The following is a 14,970-nucleotide window of genomic DNA, read 5'->3' as shown; positions in this document are numbered from 1 at the left end:
CAAAAAAATTTAAGTTTATTTTTAAAAAATATTTTCAGTTTCAATTCAAAAATTATTTTCTACTCTCTAGTAAAAATAAAAGATATTTTCTCAAAAATATTTTTCATTCATAAATCAAACACACAAAAATCTTTTTCGAAAAATATTTTCTACTCTCCAACCAAACATGAGAAAATAAGTCCAAAGTCTACTTGTTTTCCAAGAAAACATTTTCCTTCATACCAAACACACCCTAAATCGCAAAATTAATGGCTATATTAGACCCTTTTTTCCTTGTATATATGTATGATTTCAGACTCACTGTTGTGTTCATTGCAACCTAGCTCAGTTTATAGACTATTACATTACTGATGGCGTGATCAAAGGTAAATTCAGGATTACTTTTTAAGATTACTAATTAACAATAAATACATTATATTTTAAAAGTTATAAATTCATGTTCACTATTTATTACAATTTTAGTAAATTTTTCCACATAAATTTTGTACTCACCATATTTTGACTTGGTTCTAGACTATATAATATATATACATATGTTTTTCTATTTCTTTCTTAATAATGCAAGTAATTGACTGATCATATTATATAAATATACTTTCTTTCTTGTGTCAATCAATTCACCAGTCTTTTTTGTGCTTTTCACCTTTATTAATCTGTTCAAAAAAGTTAACAACCAATTTACTTTTATCTAAAAGCAAAATTACACAAATAATTTATAATTTATTTCTACTAATTAATGATGACCTTGTCTTTTCTTGAAACATACTGTTTTAACCTCTCATAGTCGAAGAGTTGTTGTATAGGTGGGTAATGAAGAATTTTGTAGTGCCTTTAAGGCTTTTTCATTATCTATAAATATAACAATGAGCTTTTTAAATACCACACATACAAACATTCTATTTCCAATGGAGAAGCACATTTTCTTACTGATTCTTCTACTTGTAATTCAATATTACTCTGTTGCTTCCTCAAATGAGACTGACCAACAAGCTCTACTAGCTTTCAAAAATCTTATTACAAGTCCTAATCATTTTTTGGCCAATAATTGGACCAAAAATACTTCTTTTTGCTCTTGGTTAGGTGTCACTTGTAGTTCAAAAAGGCAAAGGGTTGTGGCCTTGGCTCTTCCTAATTTGCAACTTCAAAGCACAATTTCCCCGTCTTTGGCCAATCTGTCCTTCCTCAGTGTTCTCAATCTCGAGAACAACAGCTTCCGCGGTGGCATCCCTTATGGACTTGGCCACTTGCTTCCACGGTGGCATCCCTTATGACATTGGCCACATGCCTCGCTTGCGAGTGATTGATGTTAAAAACAATCAGCTCAACGGAAGTATACCAACAAGTCTATTTCAAAACCGGAGAGTTCAAGTAATTTCATTGGCTTTCAATGAACTCAGTGGTGAAATGTGGAGAGGGCCATGGTATGTACCACCCCAATTCAGAGTCTTGGATCTCGCCAACAACAGCCTCACGGGTATGATCCCTCCTTCTGTTGGAAATGCCACAAAAATGATGAACTTCAGTTTGTCTGGGAATAGATTCAGCGGCAACATTCCTAAGGAGGTCGGTAATCTGAGCCAACGCAGATTTGTACTTGACTGATAATCAATTAACAGGTTCCATTCCAGCAGCACTGTTTAATATCTCGTCACTACTTTCCATACATCTGCGATTCAATAGACTTTCTGGTCCTCTCTTGCTAGATGAAGGGAATATTGTGTCAAATCTGAAGTTTTTAAGTATATCTAACAACCAAATTTCTGGCTGCATTCCTTCCAACGTATGCCAACTCACAAAACTCAAATGGTTGTCTTTATCTTTCAACAACATAACTGGAGACATACCCAAAAATATTGATTGTTTATCTAAGCTCGAGGGGTTCTATATTGGCGATAATCCAATAAAAGGGACTATTCCCACTTCATTGGGAAATATTTCCACTCTGCAATATCTTTATTGTGGAAACAATCGCATAGTGGGGCAAATTCCTCCGCAATTAGGGAAGCTATCAAATTTGAGGCAATTAAACTTTGGCCAGAATTTTAATCTTATTGGTCAAATTCCAGAGGCTATTTTCAACATATCTTCTTTCGAAACGATTGATTTCAGTTTCAATAACCTCTCGGGGAGAATTCCAACCACTGCAGGTCTTCATCTTCCGAACCTTAAAGTACTTAACTTGGGAGACAATCAGCTGGAAGGGGAAATTCCATTGTTCATAACAAATGCTTCCAAGCTTGAGAAACTGGGGCTAAATAATAACTATCTGACAGGAACTATTCCTACTAATTTGGGAAATCTTCATGAGCTGCGATATCTGTTCCTAGAATCTAATCAACTTACCAATGAACCAAGAGAGCATGAGTTGCGATTCTTCAATTCTTTGGCGGATTGCCGAATGTTGCGATATCTACAAGTGGGTAACAATCCGTTGAATGGCACTCTGCCCAATTCAATTGGGAATCTTTCATCTACTATTGAAAACTTTCATATAGCAGATGCACACATCAATGGCCTCATCCCCACAGGTATAAGCAATATGAGCGGTCTATTGACCCTAGACTTTCATGGAAACAACTTGATTGGGAATATTCCTTCTGATGTTGGTAAGCTTAAACAACTCCAGGGGCTGTATCTAACTAACAATAAATTGCAGGGACATGTTCCAGAGGCGGTATGCCATTTATCTAATTTGGTTAAATTATTTCTGAATGGTAATGAGCTCTCTGGATTAATTCCAGAATGCTTAGGAAATCTTAGCATGCTACAAAAACTTTATTTGAGTTATAATAAATTTTCATCAAAATTTCCGTTGAGTCTTTGGAAGCTGAGTGATCTTCTCTATCTCAGTGTGTCACGAAATTCTATAGAGGGAGAAGTTTCATCAGATATTGGAGAACTGAAAGCCATTGTAGGACTATATCTTTACAGTAACCACTTTTCAGGAATGATACCAACCAGATTCGGGGAACTCCAAAACCTGCAGTATCTTGACCTATCAAACAACTCATTTTTTGGCCAAATTCCATTATCCTTTGCCAACTTGATAAGCTTAGAATACTTGGATTTGTCTTTAAATGTATTGTCAAGTACTATTCCTAAGTCTTTGGAAAAACTCTACTACCTTAAAAGCATTAATGTTTCATTTAATGATTTAGAAGGTGAAATACCGAGTGGTGGCGTGTTTGCAAATTCCACTCTGCAATCATTTCTCGGGAACAAAGGTCTATGTGGAATGCACATATTGGAGATTCCTGCTTGCGCTATCAATAATCCTGGAAAACAATCAAAGCTAAAGGAGGTTCTGCTAAAAATTGTTACTCCGGTGGTTATATCATCCTTTCTGATATTCTTGTTGGTTTCAATTTTGATATTGATACGACAGAACAAAGGAAAGTCCAAAGATGTTGAAAAGGTACTGGAGATCGGGACTCATCAATTAGTTTCTTATCATGAGATTCAACGAGCAACAAATAATTTTGATGAATCCAATTTAATTGGTGAGGGCAGCTCTGGCTCTGTGTACAAAGGCACATTGTTTGGGGGAACTGCAGTGGCCATTAAGGTTCTGGATTTGGAAAATGAGCAAGTATGCAAAAAGTTTGATACCGAATGCAAAGTGATGAGAAATGTTAGACACAGAAATCTTGTTTCAGTGATTACTACTTGTTCTAGTGACTATATAAGAGCCTTTGTTCTGCAATTTATGTCCAACGGAAGTCTTGAGAATTGGTTGTACAGAGAAGATCTCCACTTAAACCTTCATCAAAGAGTCACTGTAATGCTTGATGCAGCTATGGCAGTTGAATATCTACATCATGGTCATGTCACTCCAATAGTTCATTGCGACCTAAAGCCAGCCAACATTCTTTTGGATGAAGATATGGTGGCTCATGTTGGTGATTTTGGAATCTCTAAAATTTTAGCCATAAGCAAGTCCATGGCTTATACCGAGACATTGGGCACTCTTGGATACATTGCACCAGGTATAAAAAATCTATTCTCTTTGATTTTCTCTTATCATAATTAAGCCTCTCCAAATTCTAGAAGTAAAAAAAGCAGGTCTTTATTTATGCATAACTATTGTTGTATTTCAATTGAGTAACTTTTCTTCAATCCTTTTCTAAGAATATGGCTCGGAGGGAATAGTGTCTGCTAGTGGTGATGTTTATAGCTACGGCATCATGTTGATGGAGGTTTTGACCAAAAGAAGGCCAAGAGATGAAGATATATGCAATGAAAATCTTGACTTGAGGAAATGGATAGCACAATCATTTTCAAGGAGTATGATGGACGTTGTGGATGCCAATCTTTTTTCTGAGGAAGAACAAATCACTTCTAAAAGTGAAATCTGCATAGCTACCATGATAGAATTGGCTTTAGACTGCACAAAGGAAATGCCAGAATCAAGAATAACCATGAAAGAAGTAGTGAAGAGGCTTAACAAAATCAACAACAAATTTCTGGAAACATAGAAGTGATCTGCATCTCTTCTGATGATGTTCTTTTCTGAGCTGCACGTTAATATGATGCTTTTTGCTTACCTGGTTTCTTTAGTCGATTGTACTACCTGGAGACATGTAGTACTGTTTGTACTTCAGAGTGTTGCATTTCCCTTATTTTGTGATTTCATATTTGAGTAGTCTCTAATATGTTTTGAATGCTTGAATAAAATTAAGAAATATCACTGCACTATTTTACTTTCTGCTTCTGTTTCCCTCTACTTCATATTTTTGATTCATTAGTTTCTTTCGATTGATATATTCAACTATTCAATAAATGGAATTCTTAGTTGGACTTGGTGAGTTTTGGAGGTGAATGATAGACCAGATACTAATAATCCAATTGTTTTAACACCGTAAATGCATATAATTTAAACTCAAACTTAAATTTGATCTCCCTGTTTTTCAGTATCAGTCAAAAGTTTCTTTATATATTGACAATTTACTTTACATACACTTGCAAGTAAATCTTCTTGAATGGTTTTCTAGAAGAGGAGATTTATGTAGCTCAACCTGAATGTTTTGTGGTTCAAGGAAGTGAAGGCAGGGTGTATAAGCTTCAAAAAGTTTTATATGTGATTGATGCTGGCTCCAAGAGTTGTTTCGGATGAAGTATTTTTTGGGGCTGGAAGAACATCAATCAGCCGAAGTCTAGGAGATCCTGAAACAATTCAGAATGCAAGTTGCAAAACAGTTCCTACACTACTGGGTTTGAATACAAAATTTGTAAGGAAGATAGAGCCGAAAACTATGATGCTTCGTATTATAGAAGTTTGATTGGAAGTCTCTTGTACTTGACGGCTTCAAGACCTGATTTAATAACGCTAGCAGCTAGTTTACTCTCAAGATTTATGCAAAATCCAGAGGACATTCATTTTGCAGCTTCCAAAAGAGTGCTTAGGTACTTAAAAGGTACTGTACAACTTGGAAATATGGCTTTGTTGATAGTGATTGGGTCGGAAATATAGACGATATCAAGAGAATTACTATCTATTCTTTTCTTAGAATTCAAAGAAGCAAGAATACTGGTGCAATCTACTACAGAGCCAGAGTATGTAGCAAAACCTCGTTTTCCATTATTTTACCATCAGTTTTCCTTTGGAAAGGTGAGTGTGAGGCTTCTGCTGTATTGCTGATTTCAATTGCAACAAATATAAAACTTTGATTGCTAGAAATGTCTGGTTTTCTATTTTTCTATAGGAGGTTACGCAGGATCTTTCATAAACAGTATCACATATATATAAGCAAGCAACAAAAATCTTTAAACAGTCGGGCATGAAGAACACTTTGTATAGCAGGATCATTTCTTTTGAAGATATAAGTATCGAATACATTAGTAATACCGAAACTATTAGTAAATATCCCCGAGGGAGCAGTGTCGCGTGACAGCCTTTACTCAACGTGCATCCGCTCGTGTTTTCATACTTTTCTTGCCACCGAATGCTCTGTTAGTTTAACATGAAGATCAAACCTGAGGGCAAAATGTTCATTGTATATAGGGAAAAGGGCCTTAGATCCCTCAACATTGTGATGTAGAGCAGATACACCATTCATTATAAAAGTGGCTCACAATATCTATCACATCCCTTATTTTTCCTCAAAATTTAATGATATTTTGAAAGAAAGAGTTTTTCCAATTAAAGTGATATTTTGAAAAGAGATTATTTTATTATTCAGATTCGCAACTTGAAATTGAGTTTTGGTGTTCCAAGTCACCTTATTTAAATCCCTAATCAAAAGGAAATTTGACTCTTTATTTTATTGATCTGTTAACCAGAAATTCAGCTAAGGGATCCTGTTGACTGAGGGGAAGGTGTTAGGCACCCCTCGAGTCCCGTGGTTCTAATACGGTCGCTTTATTGACTATATATGACTTAAATTAATTTTTGGATATTATATTATTAGCTTAATAATAAAAATGTTATTTACCCTCATTCTCTGATTTATTTTAAACCTATTTAAAACTGTCTTATTTATTTTAATTCTATTTAAAATTGTCTTATTTTTTCGGTGTGTGTCCATTAATTTGAAACTTGAAACATCCGTATTTTCTTTTTCCTTTTTTTTTTTTTACTTTTTTTTATTGTATTTGTATTTTTTTTATTTTAACGTTCTGTTGCTCTTTTTTTTTTTAAATTTATTTTTTAATCATTTTTTATATGTTTTTTAACATTCTGTTTCTTTATTTTTCCTTCTTACTTTTTGGTTTAATTTTTTTTTCTATTACGCCTTATTTTCTCTTCTTTTTTAATCATTTTTTATTATTATTCTTTTCTGTTCACGTTTATTCTTTTTTTTTCTTCTTATGCTTTCTCGCCTTTTTTTGAAATTAGTTTTCCTAATTATTCATTATTTATTTTTTTACCATAAATCTCTAAATAATATTCATATATCCTCTTAATTATATATTTTAATAATTCGAATTAAGGCAATAATCATCTTAACATTTATTCTAAAGGCAAATTATTTTTATCAAAATAATATATTAAAAAAAGGACTCAAACACATTCCACATAGGTTTTCTAAATCACTAATCAATTAAACTTCAGTTTATATCCTAATCTAACAAGTCTACAAATAATTTCAATAAAATTTTCTTAAATGAAAACTAAGCTCCAAGAAACATTAACTATTCAAAATTAAATATCACGAAATTAATTTCAATATTAATTGCATCCAAAGAGCATAAGACAATAAAAAAAAAAATGTATGATACATCTTTTATTTTTTATTTTTTTTAGCAAGAAACGTCTTCTGTTCCGTTTTTCTAAGCATTCGTAAATTCTCAAAAATAATCACAACATGCATAACAGATTGATATTATATAAGAATAACATGCGATTCAAAGAACTTCATATTATTGGAATCGAGTTTTCGTACAAGTATTCTATTCAAATCATGTGAGAATTTAGAGTTACCTCTGTACGAAAATTGATACCACAAAACAACTACTACGATCTACTGATTTCCAAAGTTGCTAATATTAACTTTAAAGAGCCACGAATCCGAAACCTTGAGTGAAACCTCGAACGCTGACTTAATTCTCAAAATAAAAAAAATCACTTTCGTTATCTTTTTCTCTCTATGTATTTTTGTCTCTTTTTCTCTTTACTAAGATTGTGTTTTTATAATAGTTTTGGGTGTGAGTCTGGTGCTAATTAAAAGGAACGTGATGGAGTGGGAATGATTTTATTTAAAATTTAGTTGAGAATTTTAGGGTTGAGATAAAGGAAGAAAAAATAAAATAAATGAATAAGTAATACTAATAAAACAAACAAAAAGAAAAGTATAAAACGTGTGGGGAAAGAAGGAAGAATTTTTTTTAAAAAAAAATCGTGCAAAGAGTAAAAAAAAATTAATGGGGGAGGATTTTTAGGAAAAAATAGTTATGGAAGTTTGAAGGTAATTGGATAAAGGGTAAGGTAATTTGAAATTTTTAGGACTCTTCTTTTTGTTCTTTTTTTTTTTTTTAATCTACTTTTTTCATAATATATACGATTATTATTATTTTTTAGACTAGATAAAAGTTGAAGAATTAAAACAAATACATTAAATTCACAAACTTTCTTTATTAAACTTTAAACATAAATGAGCTTATAATTTGTTGTAATTTCAGATTTATCTTTTCATTTATTTTTAATATAACCCTACTGAAATAATAATATTTACGTATTAAAAATGGTGTAAAACCTTTAAATTTTGGTAAAAAATTAGGTGTTCACAATATCATTACGAAAGTGGCTCACAAATTCAGAATTAATTCTTGAGACTCCTATTCAACATTAAATACATATATTTTTAAAGTTATAAATTCATGTTCACTATTTATTACAATTTAAATTTTTCAGCAAGTAATTGACTGATCATATTATATAAATATACTTTCTTTCTTTCTTTGTCAATCAATTCACCTGTCTTGTTGTGCATTTTCCTTTATAAAGTTGGCCAATGTATTCCTCAATGTGATGATATAAGAGGTTGTGGAAATCACAACCATTCACCTTTATTAGTCTGTTCAAAAAAGTTTAACAACCAATTTACTTTTGTTTAAACCAAAATTTTAAGTACACTTAAATAATTTATAATTTATTTCTACTAATTAATGATAACTTTTTCTTTTCTTGAAACATACATGTTTTAACCAAAATTTTAAGTACACTTAAATAATTTATAATTTAATTGTTCATTTTCTTGAAGAGTTGTTGTAGCTTGTATAGGTGGGTAATGAAGAATTTTGTAATGCCTTTAAGCTTTTTTATTACCTATCATTATTGTATTATTTGAATTAGCTAAATATAGATATATTCTCCACAATACAAATGAACAATTAATAATTTGATAATTACGTGATATAAACATGAGGAGACTAATTTATTTGAGTTAGCAAGTGTGCAATTAATATTATTTCGGTGAATGATTTTAGATGTTGTTTTTTGGCATATAATAATAAATCATGTTGTTTGTGAGAGTACATATATCTTCACAATTTGAAAATATTTGTGGAGACCTTCATTGTTATGCTGAAGTCTTTTTCAATCAAGTACTTGGAATGTTGAATTGGTTGAGAAGATCGTTGATGAAATTTTCATTTTCCGGCTTGAAGAATAAGTTGATTAAGTGGTGTTTAGGCTTATTATTTCTCGTTTTACATCCTAGAAATTAAAATAAGAAAAGTTGGTAGATTTGATGAAGAATATTGAATGCTTACATCTCATATATCTCTCATGGAACTCTGTTTGAGACCATATATATCATTGCATTGTAGTCAACATTTTTTTTTCTCCATTTCAATAGTGATATTAATTAGTGGTATCTTTGATTTAGTTAAAGGCATCAACAAGTGTTCTTCCTCCTTCATCTAACAACCTTCATTTACCATGCATAAGTTGTTTATGGCAATAAACGCTTGATTTGATGAGTATTATGAACAACATTTAGAAGAAAGATGGATTATCATAGTCGAACGTAGAAAATGAGGTGCTTAAACTTTAATTTACTTAAGAGTTTAGAAAGACTATTTTCTTCTCTTTCTATTATGAGTTACCCGACTTTTATTCTGTTTTGTGAAAAATGGACAGATTCTTTTTCTTATTTTCCTCCTTTTAATCTGTTTTCACATTGATTTTTTGCTACTTATTTTCCTCCTCCATATGAATCTGTTTTCACATTTTGGAAATTAGAGTCTACCCTTTTCAACATTTTATTTTTTTGGTGCTATAAATATAACAATGAGCTTTTTAAATACCACACATACAAACATTCTATTTCCAATGGAGAGGCACATTTTCTTACTGATTCTTCTACTTGTAATTCAATATTACTCTGTTGCTTCCTCAAATGAGACTGGCCAACAAGCTCTACTAGCTTTCAAAAATCTTATTAAAAGTCCTAATCATTTTTTGGCCAATAATTGGACCAAAAATACTTCTTTTTGCTCTTGGTTTGGTGTCACTTGTAGTTCAAAAGGCAAAGGGTTGTGGCCTTGGCTCTTCCTAATTTGCAACTTCAAAGCACAATTTCCCCGTCTTTGGCCAATCTGCCTTCCTCAGTGTTCTCAATCTCCAGAACAACAGCTTCCGCGGTGGCATCCCTTATGGACTTGGTCACTTGCCTCGCTTGCGAGTGATTGATATTCAAAACAATCAGCTCAACGGAAGTATACCAGCAAGTCTATTTCAACACCGGAGAGTTCAAGTAATTTCATTAGCTTTCAATGAACTCGGTGGTGAAATGTGGAAAGGGCCATGGTATGGACCCCAATTCAGAGTCTTGGATCTCACCAACAACAGCCTCACGGGTATGATCCCTCCTCCTGTTGGAAATGCCACAAAAATGATGAACTTCAGTTTGTCTGGGAATAGAGTCAGTGGCAACATTCCAAAGGAGATCAGTACTCTGAGCCAACTTGCAGACTTGTACTTGACTGATAATCAATTAACAGGTTCCATTCCAGCAGCACCGTTTAATATCTCGTCACTACTTTCCATACATCTGCGATACAATAGACTTTCTGGTCCTCTCTGGATAGATGAAGGGAATATTGTGTCAAATCTGAAGTTTTTAAGTATATCTAACAACCAAATTTCTGGTTCCATTCCTTCCAACATATGCCAACTCACAGAGCTCAAATGGTTGTCTTTATCTTTCAACAACATAACCGGAGACATACCCAGAAATATTGATTGTTTATCTAAGCTTGAGGGGTTCTATATTGGCGATAATCCAATAAAAGGGACTATTCTCACTTCATTGGGAAATATTTCCACTCTGCAATATCTTTATTGTGGAAACAATCGCATAGTGGGGTAAATTCCTCCGCAATTAGGGAAGCTATCAAATTTGAGGCAATTAAGCTTTGACCATAATTTTAATCTTATTGGTTGAATTCCAGAGGCTATTTTCAACATATCTTCTTTCGAAAGGATTGATTTCAGTTTCAATAACCTCTCGGGGAGAATTCCAACCACTACAGGTCTTCATCTTCCGAACCTTAAAGGACTTACCTTGGGATTCAATCAGCTCGAAGGAGAAATTCCATTGTTCATAACAAATGCTTCCAAGCTTGAGATACTGGAGCTAAATAATAACTCTCTGACAGGAACTATTCCTACTAATTTGGGAAATCTTCATGAGCTGTGTTATCTGATCCTACATGATAATCAACTTACCAATGAACCAAGAGAACATGAGTTGCGATTCTTCAATTCTTTGGCGGACTATAGAATGTTGCGATATCTACAAGTGGGTAACAATCCGTTGAATGGCACTCTGCCCAATTCAATTGGGAATCTTTCATCTACTATTGAAAACTTTAATATAGTAGATGCACACATCAATGGACTGAGCGGTCTTACAGTCCTAAGCCTTGGAGGAAACAACTTGATGGGCAATATTCCTCCTGAGATTGGTAAGCTTAAACAACTCCAAGGTCTGTATCTACATTACAATAAATTGCACGTACATATTTCTGAGGCAGTATGCAATTTATCTAATTTGGTTCAATTATATCTGGAACATAATGAGCTCATTGGAGTGATCCCAGAATGTATAGTGAAGGTCAAGAGGGGGTGAATTAAAATTTCCTTTAGTCCACTTCCTGTAATGGTCAGTCGACTCACCTGCATGTTAGAAGAATAAATAAACAATAATAATAACTTGCAGTAAGTAAATAACACAGAGTGTTTTTATACTGGTTCGGATCACCGATGTGGTGCCTAGTCCAGTCCCCTTGGGTTACAAGGGTTTCCTTAGGAGCTTGTTGAGAACTTGGGTGTTACATAATGTTACAATTAAGATCCCCGTCTAATATGCAAATCAGATCTTCTTCTTCGACACAACCTCTACATGTATAACCTACACTCAGATCTTTCTTTCTCTTTTCTTTTCAATTGTTCACTCAAGTGTGTACAAAGTTTTATGAAAGATAAAAGAAGATTACAATATAAGTACAAGTGAAGTGCGTACTTCACAACTAAGGCTAGGAGAGGATTATATAGTGTTTGAGGACTGCTCTTGTTAAGGAATAACCCAAGGGTATTTCAAATCAAGGATCTTAGCTGAGTCCTTGATTTCAGCTAGTTGATTCATGTCCATATGAGCTAGCCGATTCCTTCCTTCTTTGGAGATGTTCTGGTGATCTTGATTCTCTTCCTTCTCTTGAAGATATTTATGTGATCTTGATACTTTGCTGATTTTCCTTCTTTAGCGATCTTCTTATAATCTTGATTTTGTTCCTTCTCTTGAAGATATTTGTGTGATCTTGATACTTTGCTGATTTTCCTTTTTTGGAGATCTTCTTGTAATCTTGATTCTCTTCCTTCTCTTGAAGATATTTGTGTGATCTTAATATTCTTCCTACTTTTGAGGATCTTCTTGTAGTCTTGATACTTGGCTGATTTGAGTGTCTATCTTCTAGATTACTTCATCCTAGTCAAACCAGGGGCGGCTCTACAGCTTTGCAAAAAAAGTAATTGCCTTATGCCCCAAAATTTAAGGGGCCTCATTTAAAAAAAAAAGGTTATAATTATTATTTTAAAAAATATCGAGTATTATTTGTAGAAAATAAAAACTTTTTTATAAAAGAGCAAAGAAGTAATAAAAATTTGACAAATTATGAATACTATGTCTCAAGAAAGATCAAATAATTGACTATAATAAACTTCATAAAAAATATATATTCAAATTTAAGGTCTCCATTCGGATTTGGCTTTAGGTCACCAATTTATTAGAGCCGTCCCTGAGTCAGACGCTAGGATTGTGATTGCTTCAATTCCGTATCCCTTGAATGATGGAGGCGTTGCTTCAGTGAGGGCATCTTGTTTCTTTCCTTCTTTGGCGTTCTTCCTTTTTGATTCCCATGCTTGATTTAATATAAATCTTCTTTGATTGAGTTCTAGCAATGGAAGATCTTCTTTGAAAGGCATGGTTATCTTACAAGATTTATGTAACATCCGGCGATTTGAAATAACTATGAAGAGGCCTAGAATTGGAAATTTTTCTTTTGGAAAGAATTTTAAAAATCTGGAAATTTGGCTATGTATGGAAAAAGGTGAGTTTTTGGCCAACTTTGAACAGTCATAACTTCTAGCTCATGATGAGTTCCAGTTATGGTTGCGAAGTTCGTAGAATGATATTTCCAACGTCACCGAGTTTGCTCAATTCCGAGTTCGTATGAGTGAGTTATGCCCTTTGGAAGTTGGGCAGTTGGCAAGGAAATCCGTCCGGGAATTTTAAGGGCATTTTGGTCTTTTCCCTAAACAATTCCTTTGGTTATATTTTAGTGTTGGACTGATTTTAGATCAGTTTGTCCCATTTTTAAAAGAGTGAGAGTTAGGGTTTTGAGTGAAGAAGAGAAGAAGAGGAGAAGAAGAGGAGAAAAAGGAGATCAAGCAAGTTTCCATCATGGATATCGTCGGGGGTGATCCCTACTAGGTATGTGAGTTCATAGTGTTGGGTTGATCTTTTCCCCCACACACCACACTCCTTTTATTTTCAAGAAAAGATTGCTTGTGTTGTTGAATTCTTGTTGTTGTTCTTGTTGAAGTTTGTGGTTGTGTTGGTTGAAGTTTGTGGTTGTGTTGTTGAAGTTTCTTGTTGGTTTGGTGCATGTTTCCGGATGGAATTATGAGTTGAATCTAGTGTATATTGAGGGTTTTTAATGATTCTAAGTGATTGGGGAAGAAACCATTCGATTTTAGGCGAAATAGGGTGAGAAAACGAGAAAATGAACTTGCTGAAATTTCTGGGTTGGAGACCCTGGCGCGATGCGCCTGCCAGAGCGCCCCAAACTCATCTCTGAAGTTTTAGGGCTGGCGCTTTGCGCCTTGCAGAGCGCCAAGACTTCTCTTTTATCCCCCACTTTCTTATGCATGTTCCTAGGTATTGTACCTATGTTTCCTAGTTATTTCCAACACTCCAAGGTGCTTCTAAAAGTCAAGAACTCATCCGTAACATATGATCAAACACCTTGAATTCATAATCCAATTCAAGGAGAGTTAGTTTCCAAGTCAAGTGAAGTTAGAAGTCAAATGAAGTTAAGAGTTAAGTTCAAGAGTTAAGAAGCAAGTCAAGCAAATCTTCAAAGTTGTTCAAGAGTCTTTATTGAATATTTTAACTTCATTTTAAGACTCAAGTTTCAAGTCAAGCAAAAGCTTAGAGTTTCAAGTCAAGCAAAGAGCTTAGAGTTTCAAGTCAAGAAAAGGGTATAGAGTTTCAAGTCAAGTAAAGAGTTTAGAGTTTCAAGTTAAGTAAAGAGTTTCAAGTTTCAAGTTAAGTCAAAAGTTTAAAGTTGAGTTCATTTCTCAAAAGTTATTAGGGAACTATGTATTCCCAAAGAAGTTTCTAAATGTTTTTACATTTGAGTAAGAAAGGGACTATGATTTCCAAAAGAGCCTTTGGGTTAGTTCTCAAGAAAAAGGAACATCGATTCCAAGTGAGCCTTTGGGCTAGATTTTGAGTAATTATCTCAAACTAAAGAAAGTTGTGTTTAAAACACTTATGAGCTAAAGTATTTTGGGGAGTAGTATCGAGCACCGAATTGGGGACGCAAGTTCATATTAACTCAACTCTCTATAAGAACCATGTGGCCAACATGGGAGTTAACGGGTCATACTTTTTAGATGAATCAGTAAAGTTAAGCTAGTGGATCCACTTAGTAAAGTTAGCTTCCTATATCACGGCAAGGTATAGGATGGTCCTCGGGCAACGTGAGGTAAAACGTTGTATCACCACTTAGTTTCATAGTGGTGGTTTGTCGGTTAAAGAACTCCCATAGTAGAAATTGCGTGGTTCCTCAAGGGGTTCTGCTTTAGTGTGGATAGGGGTATGGGACTTCATTCATGCATTGCACAAGTAGACCTTGAGAGGAAGCATGGTATTTTCATGATATTATAAATATGATTTTTACGTCATGTTTTAAATAGTTTTACAAAGCTTTATATATATTGCATGTGTCTCATTGCTTTATATT

General features: G+C 33.7%; 1 protein-coding gene across 1 annotated transcript; it reads left to right on the top strand.

Annotated features, from left to right (window-relative positions):
- The first annotated feature begins 4,779 nt into the window (after positions 1-4,779).
- On the top strand, positions 4,780-12,866 carry LOC107060480 (LRR receptor-like serine/threonine-protein kinase FLS2). Its single transcript, XM_015308446.1, has 6 exons — positions 4,780-4,801; positions 5,178-5,414; positions 5,508-5,608; positions 10,068-10,807; positions 10,925-11,430; positions 12,715-12,866. Exons 1-6 carry the CDS (start codon positions 4,780-4,782, stop codon positions 12,864-12,866), a joined length of 1,758 nt encoding a protein of 585 aa, XP_015163932.1.
- The last annotated feature ends 2,104 nt before the right edge of the window (positions 12,867-14,970 follow it).

The sequence above is a fragment of the Solanum tuberosum genome, unplaced genomic scaffold (assembly GCF_000226075.1).
Source record: "Solanum tuberosum cultivar DM 1-3 516 R44 unplaced genomic scaffold, SolTub_3.0 scf00086, whole genome shotgun sequence".
In the NCBI taxonomy this organism is placed as follows: Eukaryota; Viridiplantae; Streptophyta; class Magnoliopsida; order Solanales; family Solanaceae; genus Solanum; species Solanum tuberosum.
This window is presented reverse-complemented; position numbering and strand designations above follow the sequence as displayed.